The sequence below is a fragment of the Xenopus tropicalis genome, chromosome 2 (genome assembly GCF_000004195.4).
Source record: "Xenopus tropicalis strain Nigerian chromosome 2, UCB_Xtro_10.0, whole genome shotgun sequence".
Taxonomy (NCBI): Eukaryota; Metazoa; Chordata; class Amphibia; order Anura; family Pipidae; genus Xenopus; species Xenopus tropicalis.
Genome location: NC_030678.2, coordinates 117,334,878 through 117,354,511, shown reverse-complemented (window position 1 = coordinate 117,354,511; position 19,634 = coordinate 117,334,878). Strand labels below are relative to the sequence as shown.

Here is a 19,634-nt window from a genome sequence, read left to right as displayed (position 1 = left end):
ACACTAGGATAGTTTGTGAAATATTGGCCTATTCTTTCACTTAAAGGAGAAGGAAAGGTACAAGCACTGGGGGGTTCCAAAATGTTAGGCACCCCCAGTGATTGTAAAAGAGAAAACCACACCAGCCCGGAGTAGCTGTGAGAGATTGATCCTCTTCCTTCTTCTGTCTTTGCGGCGCATGTGCATGAGTGAAAAGCCAAATTTTAACAAATAAATCTGCTTTTTCACTCTACTGCGCATGCGTTGGCTCCGGGATCGCGAAGAAAGAAGACAGGAGGAAGAGGATTGCTCTCTTGTTACCCCTGGTTGGTGGTATCAGGTACGCAATTACAATCACTGGGGGTGCCTAACATTTGTCAGGCCCAATGATTTTACCTTTCCTTCTCCTTTAAGGTTGCTATTTTTACCTTTTAGTGCTACCTTTAAGTCTACCTTCCACCTCTTCTATTTTTTCTCTTTTAACTGGATGGAAAAGTGCCATAATGATATTTCCCGTTTTCTGTTTCCCTTTTAAACTGAACCTTCAAAAAAATCACTGTGCCTTATGCTTACATAAGGGCTCATTTAATAAAGGAAAGCAAAGTGACATGTTTTTACCTACAGAGTATAATTCTTTCCCAGATCTGCACCCTCTGCAATTGGACCAAATGCAAGATGAGCAAACATAAAGGCCACTAAGCAAATTGCTTACAAATGGGTGAGGTAGCTTCTGTGACGTTACTGCCTGCACCATTTAGTCAAGTGCAGTTTAAGCGGGGCAGAAAAGGCTCTTCCTCAAATCATTTCTTCCATCCCTCACTGCCTTACTTTCTTCTATTTATCCTAACCCTATATACCTATCATCTTTTCAGAAACATGCAGGGCAGGACCCAAGTTGCAAAAAACATTGTGCCTGTGTTTTTGTACTTGGCAAATATTCCCTCTAGTGTTGCAATGCATCTATCAAAGATAATGAGGTAGGTCTGAGAAGATATTGGGTTTAAGATTCTGCACTGCAGTATGAATTAGATATTATTATACCTTTTTTGGCAATAGAACAGGGAAAAACAAAAAAAGTACTGTATATGCTGGAAAAGGAAAAACTGAATATAACTTACTCTGGTTCCTTTTGTGCCAGGAAGACCTGGTTCCCCTGTGTCACCCTGTAATAGGTTTAAAAAAGAAAACACAATAAATTACAGTATTTTAGAGGCAATAATGGCAAAAGAATACTATTGTTTATGTTAAGTACCTTCTGACCCAATGGTCCCGGTGGTCCTTCTGGTCCTTGAAGTCCAGGAAAGCCCATTAATCCAGGTAAACCAGGCAGACCTCTCTCACCCTGTGGAAAATGAAAAAAAAAATGTTAAAAACTATCTTTCAGCTCTTCATTTATACTTATCCAGTACTGTATTAGCGATGATGTTTATTATTTGCCAGCTTCTATATTATTTATATTCTTTCTTTAAACATCAGCTTTATAGCTGCAAAGGTAGTCTAGAATTAGAATTAAGATTGAGCACACCAAAAACATATTTTAAAAAAAATGCACAATAACAAATATAATGATACTCTTAACCATGTATATCAGACAATAAAAAGATACAGCGCTTGGGTACCAGAACAGCAAGTGAAACATAAGTAAGATATCAAAGAAAGTGACTGATCTGTGGAGCGAGGGAAAAACAGAAATCTTAGCCAGAATAGGGTGACCAGATCACTTGAAAACCAGCTAGCGCGGCTGAACTGATTTCAGTTTAATTTAAATGCTGCCCTGCAACAAGTATTTATTAGATGTCTCCCTGAATTTTTAAATGATCTGATCACCTTAGGCCAAAAGCAGCATGTAATGCACTCAAGGCATGCCTCTGCCCTGGATCGGACCCATGCAGAAAGGAGCGGGTGGCTACCAGCTGCCTGGACAGTTAATAACCTACTCTGTATTAAGATATATTTATTATATTAAGATACACTGATTATTTGTTGCAATAAGATACATAAGGGGTTATGTAATAAAAGGCAGTTTTGCCCAGGAGCATTAATCCATAGCAACTATTTAGCAGGTAGAATTTACTGGTCACCAAATTAAAAGCAAACATCTTATTGGTTGCTATTGTTACTGCCCCTGGGTAAACTTAGTGCCTTTTATTACATATAGGGGAAAGATTATATGTTGCTATTTATTTTAACTTAGTGCTTTCTGTTTTGTAATCTTTACATTTTTACACTTGGAGGACAGCACTGTGTACATAAGTAGCACTATTTAAATAAAACTATACGTACATACATATTGATATCTTTCTTGCCAACCAAAATGAAACATATTTGCATTTCACCACAAGGGGGTGCAAGTTAGCATTGCAAGGAACTGTAAAACTTTACATCAACTTAAATCAACTTATTTCCTTTGGTCTTTCACATTTTGATCCTCAATAAATTGAAGGACTGTAATGGAGTCAGCACTCCTTTAAAACGCCCCTAAAAGGTTATTATTTGGTTTTAACAATGAAAAAAAAATAAGGGTTGATTCACTAAAGTGCGATAACGCTTATTGTATGCTTTTTTGCATTAAAATTGATGCGAAAAAAACGCGCAATTCGCTAAAGTATTATCGCATGCGTTAAATTGCGCGCAACCGAATTCATTAATTTTAACACATTGCGTTAATTAGCGCGCATAAATACTAACGCATGATTCACAAACACTTAGACGCGCTAAATATCGCATTAGTCTGTGCAAAAATTAACACTTACTTGGGGCAGGCGGTAATTATAGAAAAGTACAGTTCATGAGCTTTTGGCAACACAATATGGACTTTGCAGTGGGATTTATTCAAGTCTGTGTTGGCCCTAGAGTGATGCAGCCTCCGGTTTCTAGGGAAATGGTCATTTTCAAAACAGTAGTTTTCCAAAAGTAATGGCGTGTATGGCTAATATGGTGTGCGTTTTTTCTCACGCAATGACAATTTGTGCGCGCTGTGTTAATTAGCGCACGTTGTGTCAAATACCGCATAAAAATAGTCTTCGCGACTTAAATAACGCAAACAGCATTGCGTCTAAATTAACGCAAGTATCCTTTTAGTGAATCGTGCGTTAAGACACGAAAAATAAGACGTGATAAAATTTTTAACTCATGCTATAAATAGCACTCAAAATATCGACCTTTAGTGAATCAACCCTATATTGTTTAATCTGCGCCAAGCTAAAGTAAAATGTTTGCCCAGTCTGTTCAATTGTAAACAATTTTCATGCATCTCCATATAAAATACTGCATTATAGTTTCATATACAGTATACTGATGAATGTTATGATACTGTTTGCTTGGTCAGATTCACAGATTTTGGAATCTGCTTATCTGTTTATTTAAAAGCCTGAGTGTAAAATACATATTAACTGTACTAAGCTCCCATACTGTATCAACTTGTTGAACATGACCCCGGCACCCCCTACCACGCTCGCGCCCTCTGAATAACCAAATAAATTGCGTGACTATATCATTGGATGATAATGGCCACAGCTTTATTGAAGAATTACAGCTGTTACAAACATCATACTGTATAACAGTTTATTCAACATGTAATACAATTAAACCTGCATATCTTTATACAATCTTTTTAAATAACCATAACATTAACATGTATTGAACAGTACCTAACCAGAGCAACCGTCAGTCTACCTTTCCATAACCTATATCACTATCCTCCAGCCGCCCAATGTCCTGGCTCGGAGTATACTCCTACAAACCCAGGCTCCACAAGCCACCTGTTAAAGGAAGAGGCCCCTTTAACCTCAAGCCCACCATCCCTTTCCTGAAGGTTTTTCCAATATTTCATCCACACACAATGGTCACCCACCTTAGGGGTTGACATTATGCATTAATAAATTACTAGGGTCCTGCACAGTTTTGTGTCCCACCCCCACTTGTGTAGGTGACTGCTTGAGTGCACTGGTAATCCAACCCACTGTTGTGTCTTTTCCCCCTAACAGACTCCAGGTACAGATCCCAGCCACCACACTAGGGAGGGCGGATGGGCAACTTCTCTTCCTGCTGACTTTCTAGAATGGTGGCTTTTACTGCCTCACTCTGCCTAAAATGGCATCTGCTTCATCCTCTCCCCCGCTACGTCCCCCCTTCCTTTACCTGACTATACATTTGCCGGGCTATCTCGTAGGGTTGGGCCCGGGTCATGCTGCCCCTACTCCAATCTGTCCCAGTTGCTATCCGTGGCACTCCATTATCTGCTACTTCAGCTCCTGAGCATTGCAGCATTGAGCATATATGATATAAAACAGCCATATTTAAAGCAGCATTTCACTGTGAAACCACATAGAAACCAGAGTACACACATCTTGTGCTCCCAAAGTTCTTCCTGTTAAAGCTGTATTATTTCTGGTCATGTGATCTCTGTGGAACCACACAGCCCATCACTAAATGGCGGATCAAGAGAAAGTTGTAAAGATGTAAAAGGGCAATATTTACTGATGTGTATTTACCTATTAGGTAAGATTCTTTCACGGGTTACTTTTCCTATTATATACCCTCATAAAAATACAGTCCAGAAGACACCCACTTTTAATTTCCATCACAATAATGGGCTTCTAGTGGAGGACAGGGGCTTGACAACCACCTACAGCAAGTTTTGAATGTGCATTGTTTTACAATGCAAATTAGAATTCAAAGACAGCTGAGGGTCTGTAGAATTGTTAGGCCAAAGTACTCATCGCTGAGCATTAATACTCAGCATATTAAATACAGAAAACTGACCAAGTTGCAAGACCTGTTCAAGAGAAGGTACAGGGTCCAACATGCCTTTTCAGCACTTAGTAAGTTGAACCAACACAACTAAGCTAAGGGGCCCATTCATTAAACCACGATTTTTGGGTGGTTAAAATCACGATTGGAAAAAATGCGGAGTAACCACCATAATTTCTGATGTTCGAAAATGTCACGAAAATATTGTGGTTGCGTTCTGAAAGTCATCAAATTTTTTCGGATCCGAACATTTGTAAACAGCGCGAAAACCTTTCTGGCTTTGAAAACTTCAATGTATGATTTTGGAAGCCTTCCATAGGACTCAATGGCACTCAAATGGCAGATCCAACCTGGCCAAAAGATAGTCACGATACCAAAGCTTGAATGAATTTCGAAATGGTCATAGTCTTCGCGAAAAATACCACTTTTTCGTGGAAGTTAACGAAAACCACGAAAAAGTAGTGGAATTTTAATAAAATTATCGTGGACCTTTACTGTCTCATAGTACAATTGGAATATTATAAACAAGCAAAGAATTTATTATAGTAGAATTCCATAAGAGTGAACAATAGTACAGCCTCTTAGCACTAATAGGGGCGTATTTATTATGCTGTGAAAAACGAATTCGCCGAAAAAACGGAGTAAAAAGCTCTGTAAAATAAATGGAAAAGATCGCCGTCAGAACGCCAGATATTACGCCGGATATTACGCCATTATTTTCCATAAGTTCAGGTGGAAGAAAAAACGCGTAAAAAATTACGATTTTACACTGTTTTTACACAGCGAAGCCTGGTGATGTGTGGCGAATTTTCTCGCCGTTTTTTACACAGCATAATAAATATGCCCCATAGCCTGTATGAATAAACACTATGGGGGAGATTTTTAGATGTGTATTTATCAAATGGTTAACACTGTAATAATAAGCTCTACAGGCCTAGCTAGCATGTAACTAACACCTAACAAGGAACTGGTTCCCTCACCTGCACCTACTTCAAAGTTCTGTACTGCCATCTGATGTTTCTGTATGTCAAAGAAGTAGTTCCTATTTCTCAAACTTTGCATATATGTTTCCTGGCCTAGAATCTGCCCATGCTCTAGAGTAGGGGTGTCAAACTCAATCACCTAAGGGGGCCGAAATCTAAAACACAGGCTAAGTCGCGGGCCAAATTTTTTATTAATATACTTACTAAGGGGTATATTTATCACAATGTGTAAAAAGTGGAGTAAGATATTACCGGTGATGTTGCTCATAGAAGGCAGTAGATGCTTTGCTACTGTTGAAATCTGATTACTGATTGGATGCCTTGGGCAACGTTACTGGTAATGCTTCACTCCACTTTTTACACAGCATGATAAATATACCCCTTAGTCTTAGTTACTATGTGAGGAAAATGGAAATTGATCAGGCTGGATGGTCAGACACACTAACCAAGAGCCTCATAAAACAGCCAGGTGGGCCAATTTGGCCCCCAGGCCTTGTGTTTGACATATATGCTCTAGAGCCATCCTAGAGGACAGCCCCATGTGACCAACATTACTTACTTGTTGGACAAGTAATGTGTTATAACCATATACATTAAAATAAAATATAATTCACCTCCTAACATAGAGACAAGAACAATCACTAGACTATTACTGTATTAAATGCGTAGTTTTGCATGTAGATGTGCCCAGTGATGCATGTCATAAGTAGCTAGATATAAAGTGAAAAACCATCAGGAACCATCAGAAATTAGCAAAATATATTTATTCCTTGTGTCCGGCAAACTATTTACATGTGTTTTCTTGATTTCCTTTAAAACGTCTGAGCTTTTGTTTCACAGCTTTACAGAACATTGTGTTCAGTCACTGATGGTTATATTATCACATGAATTTACAGACTCGTACACCCTTCCTTTTTGTGTATCTTATTGTTAAGATCGGGCCATTGTTTACATACTTTGCACCAGGAAAACGCAAAATCCCCTTTATGGGTAATTAACTTCTGAAATATTATTTTTTGGGTAAAAGACTGTTTGGCTAAATAGGGACCCTGTGATTTTACTAAAAATATGCAAGAGTCATAATATTTACACACAGGGGTTGATTTAGGGGCATATTTACTAAAATTCAATTGGAAAAACACTTATCCAAATGTATACCATTTATTAAAGAAATCAGAAGAGACCTAATTCTGTTGATTGGGGTCTAGGAGCTTGAATAGTTCTAACACCTGTCTAAATTGTTTGATCCCCAATTTGGAATAAGGTGTTTCTTACCCTGGAACAAAACCATTTCCACACAGAAAAAATCTTGGTAAATCTAAAAGCATTGCTAATTTTAGGGCCCGTTGTTTAAAGCTTTGTGAAATATTTGGCATATTCAAAAATGTGTATATCTCCAATCATCTATTAACATAAAGGAGTTGCTATATTTATATGGTGTCTATTTACTTGTGTGACACCATAACTTTATACCAGCCCAGGCCTGTCATAACAGAATCAAATCAGCTGAGAAAATTTAGGCAGGAATTTGCAACTTATAATGCAAAATAGAAAATAGTTATGGTGAATACCATTTTTAAATTGAATTTTTTGGGATCATTTTACAATAGACTTTGTATGTACCCAGTATAAATGAACAACTTTATGAATTTGTTTTATATGGTGATACATGACATTCAGGCAGCAATGTGTAATGTATTCATACAATATGTCTTTGTATTTTACCCAGTTTCAGAATTAGTTATTGTCCTGAAACTGGAAAGTGACTATAGTAATACTGACATTTTCTTTAAGTGCCAGATTCCCACCCATCTGTCTAGTTATAAAAGTTCAGCTTTCACTTACGACTGTAGGTAGAGGTAGTGCAACACTCAGCTTGCTGGAAAGCATGTTGACATTGTATGTAAGCATTGGCAGACAGGAAGGAGGCAGAATTCAGAAAAATGCAATTATCCATCAAAAATATTGAGAACTGAAATTTACTCTAATGTACAGAACTCTTTCTAGCTGGTAATTTCTTCTCCCTAAAGGTGGCCATATGGTGGCGTGTATGGTATGTCGGTGAGTCGACCGATATCGCAGGAAGCTGCTGATATCGGCCGACTCGCCGATCGGACAAGTTTGAAAATTTTGATCGGGCGCCATAGAAGGCGCCTGACCAAAATCTCCCTTCAGTGCTGAATCGGCAGAAGGAGGTAGAAACCTATTGTTTCTACCTCCTTACCTGCCAATTCAGCCCTGAATGGTGTGTGGCGGATCTGACGATGTTTCGTGCGGCCGATGGTCGCACGAAACATCGTCAGATCGCCACGTGTATGGCCAGCTTAAATCTTATACCCTTTAGATGGCAACCAATTTAGGATATGGAAAACTACTGTTCCACTTCATAATTTCTGGTATGGAGAGAAACATGCAAATTTCCTTCCTCATATGGATCTTTAAAGTGAAAAAATAAGCCAAATTCTATTAGTTGGCAAAAACTCTTCCTTTAGTTGAAGGAGGTAAAATAATCCTTTAGTGTCTCCAGTGATCTTATCCGAACATGGTCATATGAGTACTGTTGAACAGCAAATGGGTGCTGTGCAATTTGTGTACATGCCAGGGGGAAAGGGAAGCATTAAATAGATATAAGGGATCTACCTCCTCATATTAGATGTTGAGTCTGTTCTACATTTAAACAAGATTTGCAGTTACAATTTTACAGTGGGCAATTTTTGCAAAACTTTATTTTAGTAACCTTAAATGGCCTTCATGCTATTCTACCTTAAATATACATTTCTAGTCAAGAAAACATTTGTCTTGTGTCTTGTCATCTTTACTGCATGGCTTGTTATGCCTCTGCAGCCAGTCATAGTGAAGCTTCCCTTACATCTGCTATTATTATTACAGTTGCTAAATGGTTTATTTAATGAATGAACTAAAGGACAGATAGGTTTTAAAATGTTTTTATATACTGTATAAGAAGGCACTAAGTGTAACAATATGACAAAATACACTTTCAGGAAGGTGATATTTACAAGTGGATTCTAGCTTTAAAGAGAATATTGTCAAGATCATTTGACAATTTACCACCTTAGTATATATCAATAAATCAGTTGTCCAACTGGTATTAATTTAAAGTGGGAAACCAAAACATGAAATCCGTTTGGGATTAGATGCAGCTGGTGCGCAAAGATCAAGAATTAATTGCATGATCTCAACCTACCAGCTGTTAGGATTATTTCTCCCCATTATCATGCATGGAATTCCACTCTTTTGGAATTTTGTCAGTTTAAATCAATTTCATGATACTATCACTAGAAACATATGGGATTCTTTAAAGTTCAACATTCCCACTACCACTGATTCATAAAAAGAAAACTACACATAATTCAGCCTTTTTGTTTTCTTTTAAAGAATACATTTCCTAGACTTCCTTCAAAACAGAATTAAGATTTCACCATGGATTTCCTGAAATACATGATGATGTTCTTAGAAGGACCCTGCAAAAAAAAAAAAAAAAGAAACCTATGGGCAAGATTTGATTTGATGAGAAAATACATTTTTTTAGTTTATCACGTGAAAACTTACGGGTGATGTTCAAATTTAGGAGAGAAAACTTTTCTTCAGTTCCAGTTTTTTCCCTTAGGGCGAGGTTACATGATATCTGCTTCTCTCAGTGCTGCTTTTTTCGGCCAGGCTGAGAGAAGCGGATCGGCTTCCCTACGCTCCTCTGTGTGCCTACATTAAATCCAGCAGAAAATTGACTAGCGCGAGTGTGATGCAAGCAGGGCTTAGCCCCTGCATGTTTATTCAAAGTATAGCAGCAAAGTTTCGGGGGCGAACCCCTTCGTCAGGAGCTTTGGTGGGGGTACACCCTGAAACGTTGCTGCTATACTTTGAATAAGCACGCAGGGGCTAAGCCCCGCTTGCATCACACTCGTTGTGCCAGTCAATTTTCTGCTGGATTGTGGTGAGAGTGCCGACTCTCTAGGCTGTGTACCGAGTCTAAGGATTGGAGGAGGTAAGGGTGTGCTGGTGGAACTTTTTGTTGTATGACTATGGCAACTGCCCGAGTGTGGGCAACCAGAGTGGAGTGGATCAGAGGTCGGCCTGGAAAACGTCCACGCTCGGTCAGTTGCCATAGTCTTTAATGGAGGACTGAATTTGTAGATAAGCTTTTCTCATCAAAATAAATCTGGCCCTATGGACCTGTATTCTCAATTTTTCAATTTAATTAATCTTCATAGTAAAATGTTACATTTATACTTATTCCAATTAATAAACAGTAATGAAAAAGATCCCTTAACTTTTTAATGTGTTTTCCTCTAAGTATAATAAATAAAAGTAAATGAATGGGCAGATTTATCAAAATGTGAGTTTAAAACTTAATACATAAAAACCCACCGAATTTCTATTCATATCCATTCCAATTTTTAGAAGCATAGTTATGCTTCCCATATGTTATGGGTGAAAGTTAGAGTTCACCATTTGATAAATATGCTTCTTAAAATCCCATAGGAATGAATAGAACATGGAAGAGTTTTTATGTATCAACCTTTAAACTCACATTTTGATAAAACTGCCCCTAACAGATGAGCAAACTTTGTTCTAATACCACACTGCTCACACATTGCGCAATACCACAACATACCATCTCTCGGCATTTATTTCAATGGAATGAATCAGTTTATATGAAGTGACAGGATGGAACACCTGAATGCAAACAAATGCTCCATCTGTACAACAAAGTTTTTTCCCATGCTCACAATCCCAACTAAAATATGAACTAGAAATGAAAACTGATACCCCAGACAGAGCTTCTCAAAGCCATATCTTGAAGTTTTCTGGGTAATTTTGTATAAGTCTTAGAATTCAAGAAATCTTTTTAATTTATTTTAAAAGAATATTTTCCCAAGGAAAGATAAATAATTTCCAGCCATTTGTTCCAACAGAATATCTTATTGTTATATTTTTTTGTAAAAAAAAAAAAATCCTTGGAGACTTATTGAAAGCACACACAGCTGCAGAAAATGTTATTTTTCTTTTTAGTCTTGCGAAAAAGCAAAAAGGGATCAATGCCAAACATCCATGCAACACTGTTTTCAAATACTGGAAAGGCATTTTACTGAAAAAACATACACTGAAAGTGCAGTATTTAACATCAGCTGAATTTGATTAAGAGCAGCAATAATAGAATAAAATAAAAGAATGTAAAACTATAAAGAAAGCATCTTGCCCCTGTTACCAATACATACTGTATATCTACAAAATGAATAATATAATTGAGCTAATATTCATCTCGTATACACAGCAGTTTGCCATTGTCAAACCGTATTTGCCAATCTTAACAAGTATTTTCAATTACATAGATGTTAAAAAGCTGACATTTTGAGTCCAGGGGGCAACAGTTTAATGTTACAAAGTATACATCTTAGGGACCCTACAAAGAATATAGGACAATGGATACCAGTGCAAAAGCTGGAGCCTTAAAGGGTCATATCTGCATCTCTTGGAATCCATACACTAAGGGGCCCATTTACTTACTCACGAACGGGCCGAATGCGTCCGATTGCGTTTTTTTCGTAATGATCGGTATTTTGCGATTTTTTCGGAAAATTATCGCGACTTTTTCGTTACCAATACGATTTTTGCGGAAAAACGCAAGTTTTTCGTAGCCATTCCGAAAGTTGCGATTTTTTCGTAGCGTTAAAACTTGCGCAAAAAGTTGCAATTTTTTCGTAGTGTTAAAACTTGCGCAAAACGTCGCGCCTTTTAAGTTTTAACACTACAAAAAAAAGCGCAACTTTTCGCGCAAGTTTTAACGCTACGAAAAAATCGCAACTTTCGGAATGGCTACGAAAAACTCGCGTTTTTTCGCGCAAATTGTATTGGTAACGAAAAAGTTGCGATAATTTCCGAAAAGTCGTAAAGGCGCCGAAAAAATCGCAAAAAATACGAAAAAGTCGCAAAATGTTCGTTTTCCAATCGGAATTTTTCCAATTTGGTCGGAATTCGTGTCTTAGTAAATCAGCCCCTAAGACAAAATTACAGAAATCCCCCTTAAGGCCATATGGTAAGAACTTGTGCCGTATACTTGGATAGGTGCAAGCTGCACTCACCACCACTAAGTACACTTGCAAATTATTTTGCAGTGTACTTAGCTCACAGTATGTTCCAGAAAGTATTTGACCACTATCAAATGTTCCTCAAAATCTATCCTGGAGAAATGCCAAGTAAAACTGCTACATAATTATCTTTTCCTTTCAAACAGCTGGCTATAACTGAACATTAGCATTAGCCAAGAACTTCTCTGTGATTAAATGCACTGGTATTACTGATATATAGAGCAATTACCATCATTCGTCATGCTGATTTTATGCTGCATCTGTAGGTAAATAGCACACAAGTCTGCTGCTGCAACAAACCTCATAACAAAAGTATTTTGTGAACACTCAGTAGACTTATAATGAGAAAGTCCAGTCAGCTCATTTTTGTCACTTGGGAACAGTTTAGTGTAGATTTTTGCAAAAAAAAGTCTTTAGCATATTACAGTACAGTACCTCATCTAGAAGTAAAGTACATGATGTAAATAATAAAATACATCATGGCAAAGCTGACCAGGTTGCCTAGGGCATCCGGCTAGCTTGACCCAGCACTGGCAGGTACAGTAAAGCAGCACTACACTCTGACTGTGCCATTTAGCCTATATTGTAGAGTCACCACAGAGGTGGTGAAAATGTACTTGAGCAGTGAGCCTAAAAGTTATACGGGTATTATTAGCAGTAATCGTAGGGTATTGAAATACTGGCAATGGATTTCTGCATAACTAAAATTTTAAAGGAGAAGGAAAAGTAAAAACTAAGTAGGTCTACATAAATACAGAAAGGTCTACGTAAATACAGCCATAAAAACTCACAGAACTGCTGCTCTAAGTTCTCTGTGAAAAGAAACCCTACTTTTCTTTCCTTCTATTCTGTATACATGATCTTCTGTGTCGGACTTTCTGCTTTCTGCAAAATTCTTCAGGGCACTGCACAAGCCTGCCCAGTTTGCTCCTGTCCCCCCCTCTCTTCTCTTCTGTAATCTGATCTGAGAGCTGCTCCCTGCCCGCACACTGCTGACTGGAAGTGAAGTTAGACTAAGATAAAATGGCAGCTGCTATCTTAAAAAAAGTGCTGTTTACTCAGGTATGGTAAAGCATTCTACAGAATAAATATAGCATTCTAGCTTGCACTATTGTGGCTAATCTATTGGCAATAAAGTGCCTCAGTAGCTTTCTTCTTTAAGAAATGGTAGCATATTCAAGATAAAGCAGTCGATTTAAGGCAGATAGAACACAGCTGGTGACACTAGACAGAAAGGGGAGAGAAAGGTCTGATCCACATAAATTGTAATTGTGGCTTCTTGTAAAGTTACATGAGCTGTTGAAATTTCTCATTTTAAGTCATATTAGCATGATTGTTAACATTTTGGTAGTTAGAACCACTTAATAATGATTATTTCTAGTAGTATAATGTATTTAATTGTTCAAATATTTGCCAAATTTCTATATTTAAACTTTTCATATTGTCTACCTTGTCTTCCTTGTATAAACATTTTGATCATATGGAGGATAAAAAGTGCAGACATATGAACCCTCCTATATATATATGTAGGGACCCATAGGGTTAAATGGTCCCTATGGCTTTAAATCCCTACAGGTTCAGTTCCCTTAGTTGCTGGGCAGAAGGGAATGTATCTAAGTAAGTTCATTAACATGTGTGCTATTGGTTAGAAGGTATAGTGACCACATCCTGCCTGACTTTGGTATAGTGTGGGGAGAGGAGTGGCACGTTCCTGTTGTTTGCTTCCACCTTAGGGACAAGGTGGATGTGTGCTGAGAGCCCAGGGCATGGGCCCAGGCCCAGTGAAGTCGGGGAACAGGGCCCCGTGAATGAGGCATTAGATAGTGGCAGGTGTAGCTCCCTTTATAGTACACTCTAGGAGTGTAAGGCAGTTAGGGCTGAGCTAGAATGAGCAGCATGAGCTCCTGCATAGGATTTGCAGTTTTTCTGGAGATAGTTCTCCCAGGCCACATTGCCTGTAGTGTAGGGATCCAAGTGAATAGGGAATCAGGAGAGAGAATTCCCTGAGGGATCCACTACAGGGTGTGTCGCAGAGGTGAAGGGAGATTCCTGCCAGTCTGCCCGCAGGAGAGTGTGAGTCTGAATATACACTCGGTATATGTTGCATGTACCAATGGCCTCTGAAGCTGTATTGTGAGTAAACCCTGTGGATGTTCAATAAACACTTATCATTTTGTTATTTGCAAGAACCTCTGGCGCCCTCTGTTTTCATTTTTCTGCATAGCAGCAAGAGAGGTGTAGTTGCACAACACCCTCACCTTCCTCTTCCACTTAGCGAAGGCCCATTCTGGGTAAGAGAGTACAGTGTAACCCATGTTCTACTGGTACTAGTCCGGGAAGGCAGCTATTGAGCTGAAATAGGTGTTACATTTGGCGCCCAAAAGGCGTGGGGCTCGAAGGTTAAGCTGCTAGTGCATGTTTCTTTAATTTTTTGTGACAAGCGCAGGCACTGCTGGATGCAGGAGAGAAAGCTGCTTGGTCACTTCGTGAAAGGTGCAAAGTAATTGGCCGTGGGTTCGGGTTCTGAGGTTCTTGCCCGTTACTCCCAGTGGCTGCAGTTACTGCCTGTCATTTAAGTCTCGCATGCATATGTTTTGGCGCGAGTGAATATTTTTGGCGCGAGTTGACATCCCTGATGTGAGGTCATCGCCGCCATTTTGAGGAAAGCAATAGAGGAAGATGGATGTCTGGTATTGCTCTGTACCTGGGTGTGCGCATTATCTCTAATCCATGCTGAGGAGGGACTGCTGCATACTGTTTCTGTACCCACATAAGCTGTGGGCTGTGAGAGTATCTTTCCAGTGACTCTGTGTGCATCGGAAGGCCGTAAGCCCATACCCACGCAGAATGGCGGATGCCCGCTGGGATGGCTGGGAGGAAAAGTACACTCCAGCTGGAGTTTCTGGTGGTGCCACAGGGGAAGTGCCGGTGACTGAAAATGGCCAGAGATACATCTGGTGTGGCACATTTGGAACAAAGCCTGATAGTGGCAAGCGGTATGTCTGGCGAGGCACATTTATACAGAAGTCTGACAGTGAAGGCAGGAGGGTCATGGTTCCTTGCTGTGGGAAGTGCAATGCGGAGGTCACCAGGGAGCTGCGTGATTTTGCTGCTAAATGCCCTCAATGCCAAATGCCCTGCTGGGTGGGACCCTTCCAAGCCATTGGGAAAAGCAAAGACTCTGAACTGAGGTCTGCCCTGATTTTTGCTCTGGAAGGACTGTCAGTGGTGATAAAGGAACTGGAATAGGGGGGAGGCCTGGTACCCCATTCTGCTCCAATGTTATTGATTGCACTGTTGATATGTTGCAATGTTTAAAATGCTTTGCTTGTTTTTCAGTGACCATTGTTACCCGGTAGTGCTCTGGAGAGACTACCAGAAGAGGATGTCATATGATACTATGGTATTCTGTGGGTAATGTGATATGTTTGATATTGTACCCCATTGTCGGGACGAAATGGGTTTTTCCCAGGGGTGAATGTAGGGACCCATAGGGTTAAATGGTCCCTATGGCTTTAAATCCCTACAGGTTCAGTTCCCTTAGTTGCTGGGCAGAAGGGAATGTATCTAAGTAAGTTCATTAACATGTGTGCTATTGGTTAGAAGGTATAGTGACCACATCCTGCCTGACTTTGGTATAGTGTGGGGAGAGGAGTGGCACGTTCCTGTTGTTTGCTTCCACCTTAGGGACAAGGTGGATGTGTGCTGAGAGCCCAGGGCATGGGCCCAGGCCCAGTGAAGTCGGGGAACAGGGCCCCGTGAATGAGGCATTAGATAGTGGCAGGTGTAGCTCCCTTTATAGTACACTCTAGGAGTGTAAGGCAGTTAGGGTTGAGCTAGAATGAGCAGCATGAGCTCCTGCATAGGATTTGCAGTTTTTCTGGAGATAGTTCTCCCAGGCCACATTGCCTGTAGTGTAGGGATCCAAGTGAATAGGGAATCAGGAGAGAGAATTCCCTGAGGGATCCACTACAGGGTGTGTCGCAGAGGTGAAGGGAGATTCCTGCCAGTCTGCCCGCAGGAGAGTGTGAGTCTGAATATACACTCGGTATATGTTGCATGTACCAATGGCCTCTGAAGCTGTATTGTGAGTAAACCCTGTGGATGTTCAATAAACACTTATCATTTTGTTATTTGCAAGAACCTCTGGCGCCCTCTGTTTTCATTTTTCTGCATAGCAGCAAGAGAGGTGTAGTTGCACAACACCCTCACCTTCCTCTTCCACTTAGCGAAGGCCCATTCTGGGTAAGAGAGTACAGTGTAACCCATGTTCTACTGGTACTAGTCCGGGAAGGCAGCTATTGAGCTGAAATAGGTGTTACATATATTTGGGAAAGCTTCTGTATTTCTATCACCAACTTGTGCAAATGAAGAGGTGGGTGTTGCTGCCTAGTGCATTCTGTTAGTACTATTCAGCAATGTAAGGATTATGCAAGAGATGAACAGAATATGTTGAATTCCTGGTGCAGATTTTATCAGGTAACTTACTTTTTGCCCTTTTACTCCACTGCAGTCACATTTGCTAGTTCCACAACCACTGCAGGCCTGTTAAAAAAAGAAAATATTTTATATGAATTTAAGTTATCATTGTAAAGTTTTGATATAGAATATTTGATCATAAATATATAAACAGAGTATAAAAAAACACAATTTTTACATGAAGGGGCTAATTTATTAGTGTTTATCCCACAAGTTCAGGCAATATGAAGTTAGACAACACTAAGGGGTACATTTACTAAGATTTTTTCTGGGCATAAAACATGATATGGTAAAAATTTGGATTAACCACGATAATTTCTGACTTTCTAAAAAGTCAGAAAAATGCTTTTATCATTCGTACAAATTGTTCTATAAGTTAAAAAAGAAGTTGGAAAAAATACTCAAAATTGTTTAGTAAAACGGCCCCTAAATCTCACTTGTTCTTAATCTTGCTTGCGTTTTCTTGGGCAAAATGAAAAAAACAATGTTTAAGAAAATGTAAACTTTACTTTGTATTACCCAAAGTGTGCACATATACTAAAATGATATTTATACTTTGTAACTTAGACAGTTATCTGTATTTAGCCTTTGTAACAGTTGGTATCTGTCTGTGAACGGTATGCATTCCACGTCATGAACTGTTGTTGTATTTTTCCACAGTCAAGTCATATTTTTCTTATTATCATTGCCTGCTGATTCTAATAAGCATTAATAGTCATTCCTGTTGCAAATACCTGATTAAGATTCACTTTCTACTTGGATGTCATCCATTACATCTTCCTAAACTGTCAGCATCCCAACCAAAAAAGGAGGGTGATTGTGCAGCACTGCTTATCTGAAGAATTTCTAGCACAATCTCAGTAATGTGGAAGTTATTCAATAGCTCAGACCTGGCTGCTAGCCTAGAAAGAACCATATTGTCAGAAAGGAGAAGACTTCTGTTACAGAATAAAACCAATGTCTTATTTGCCAAAAATATTCACAATAAACATCACTGTACACTCCACTGCACACAACTCCACTGTCTCTTTCTGCTGTAGGGCAACTACCCTGTGTTTTTGTCAGTCTGTTGTTATCTTGTCAAACTGTTTCTGGGATTTATATTCTCAGACAGCCATGTCTATTATACAAAGATACTAAATATAGCAAGATAAAAGATAAGGCTAGACATGATTTGCTTGATGTAAAGGGATTCATGTAAAAGTCTGAGGCACCAATTGCTGTCACTAGAAGTTTTCTATAGTTTGGATCTTGGTGTACTCTCCTTGGCGCACCAAATAATGGAAATTCAAAAGAATCTTGCCTTTCAAAAAAATTTTTTTTTTCACGTATAATGTAAGAAAATGTGGTTCTAAACATGTTTCCATTATATCCATTGCTATTTTAATGGGAAACTCAGGCTTCTGAACCAACATTTGTCAAAAAGCCCACACAGCAAAAAAACCCTAATATATCTATCACTGTAATCTGTTCTTTTATAAAATATTAAAAAATAAAATTTGTATGTTGAAATCCAGCTGCTTTCTACATCACTTGAAATCCTGGCAGGGGAGGAGGGCTAAAACAAAACATTGATGTTACAAATTTGTAACAACTTCTCCACAGCTTACAAAAAGCATGCAGGAACTACATAACCCACAATGCATTGCATTGTGATGTTCCTTTCCTTAATTAATGCAAGGTACAGCACCATCAAAGGGATATATTTAAAAAGCCAGTCAGTGAAATGCGTCAGCCTAAGGTGGAGCGCAAACAGAGGGACTTGCGAGCCAGGACCTCGCAAATACTGCAGATCGCGAACGAGGCAGACAAGCATGCAAGGATCCGGTGCTGTTTAAAAATACTCCCTATGCGTGCAGATTTTATGACGTTTGTGAGTGTAAATTTTGATCTGTTTTAGAATAAAGTTTTAGGATTTTACACGTCTAAGTTCTCTAAATAATATGCACAAATAATAGAAAAGTAGACTGCATTTGTGTGTTTGCATCTTAAAGTGAAGCTTTTTTGGTTGTGGTGTTCACAAATTATTGGTTGACTGAAATATTAGAGGGTTGATTTGTATTTGCTGTATTACAAATAGGTAAAGCCATTTACAAAGTATTGGTTGACTGAAACACATTAGAGCAGTTATCCTCAACCAGTGGCTCGGGGGCAACATGTTGCTCACCAACCCCTTGGATGTTGCTCTCAGTGCCCCCAAACCAGGTAGTTATTTTTGAATTCCTGACTTGGTGGCAAGATTTGGTTGAATAAAAACAAGATTTACTACCAAATAAAGCCTCCTGTAAGGTGATGCATAGAGGCTGCCTAATAGCCAAATAGTCTGTTCACATTTAATTGTGGCTCACGAGTAAGAAAGGTCCCAATCCTGCATTAGAGGGTTGATTTGTATTTGCTGTATTACACTATTTTTTTTCTTCTATCCCTTAAGACCTCATCTAGAAAGTCTAGACAGAACAGCACTCCAGAGTTAAGTAATAAGTAGTGATGGGCGAAATGTTTCGCCAGGCATGGATTCGTGGCGAATTTCCACGTTTCGCCATTGGCGGATTGTTTCGCGAAACGGATGAATAAATTCGCCGCGGAAAAATTTGCCGCACGGGCATAAAATTGTCGCCGGCGTCAAAAAAGAATTGTCGCGGGCATCAAAAGAATAGCCGCGCGACGAAATGATAGCGGCGCGACAAAATAATAGCCGCAAGCGACGAAACAATAGCCGCGCGACAAAATAATAGCCGCGGGCGACGAAACAATAGCCGCACGACGAAATAATAGCCGCGGGCGACAAAATAATAGGCGTGGGCGACGAAACAATAGCCGCGCGACAAAATAATAGCCACGGGCGACAATTTTTTTTTGTCGCACAACATTTTCGCCGTTTCGCGAATTTTTCGCCGTTTCGCGGATCTTTTGAAAGATTTGCGAATTTTTCGGCGAAGCGAAACGGAACAGATTCGCTCATCACTAGTAATAAGTATCTTTTGTCAAATACTGGCCTAAAAATATTGCATTGTCATAGATCTAAGCCATGTGAAGTAATAAAGGCTTTGCCTTTGATGGTGCTGTAACTTGCATTTTGATATATGGAGCTGGATGCCGTGGACACCATGTAACGTGCACCCTATTTTTGAATTGATAAGCTATGTCAGTTTTGATTGCTTCCTTTTGATACCTCTCCTTATTGAGATCACGTGTGCAAGGAATTGTGGGATTTAGAGGATGCAGGCTGAAAACAGGCTAAGGACAGCCAACTATTTTCTTAAAGTCACAAAGAAATGGGGGGCCAGTCTTAGGCTGATGCCACACCAGGCGTAGGGCTGATTTTTTCGGCAAG

General features: G+C 39.3%; 1 protein-coding gene across 1 annotated transcript in view; it reads right to left on the bottom strand.

The window, feature by feature from the left end:
• The window catches only part of col4a1 (collagen, type IV, alpha 1), a 102,304-nt gene that overhangs the window by 56,115 nt on the left and 26,555 nt on the right, over positions 1–19,634 (bottom strand). Inside the window, exons 2-4 of the mRNA XM_002933018.5 lie at positions 16,310–16,366; positions 1,232–1,321; positions 1,098–1,142 (exon numbers count right to left, since the gene is read on the bottom strand). Of these exons, the coding sequence (XP_002933064.3) occupies positions 1,098–1,142; positions 1,232–1,321; positions 16,310–16,366 (192 nt within the window). The remainder of the gene's footprint in view (positions 1–1,097; positions 1,143–1,231; positions 1,322–16,309; positions 16,367–19,634) is intronic.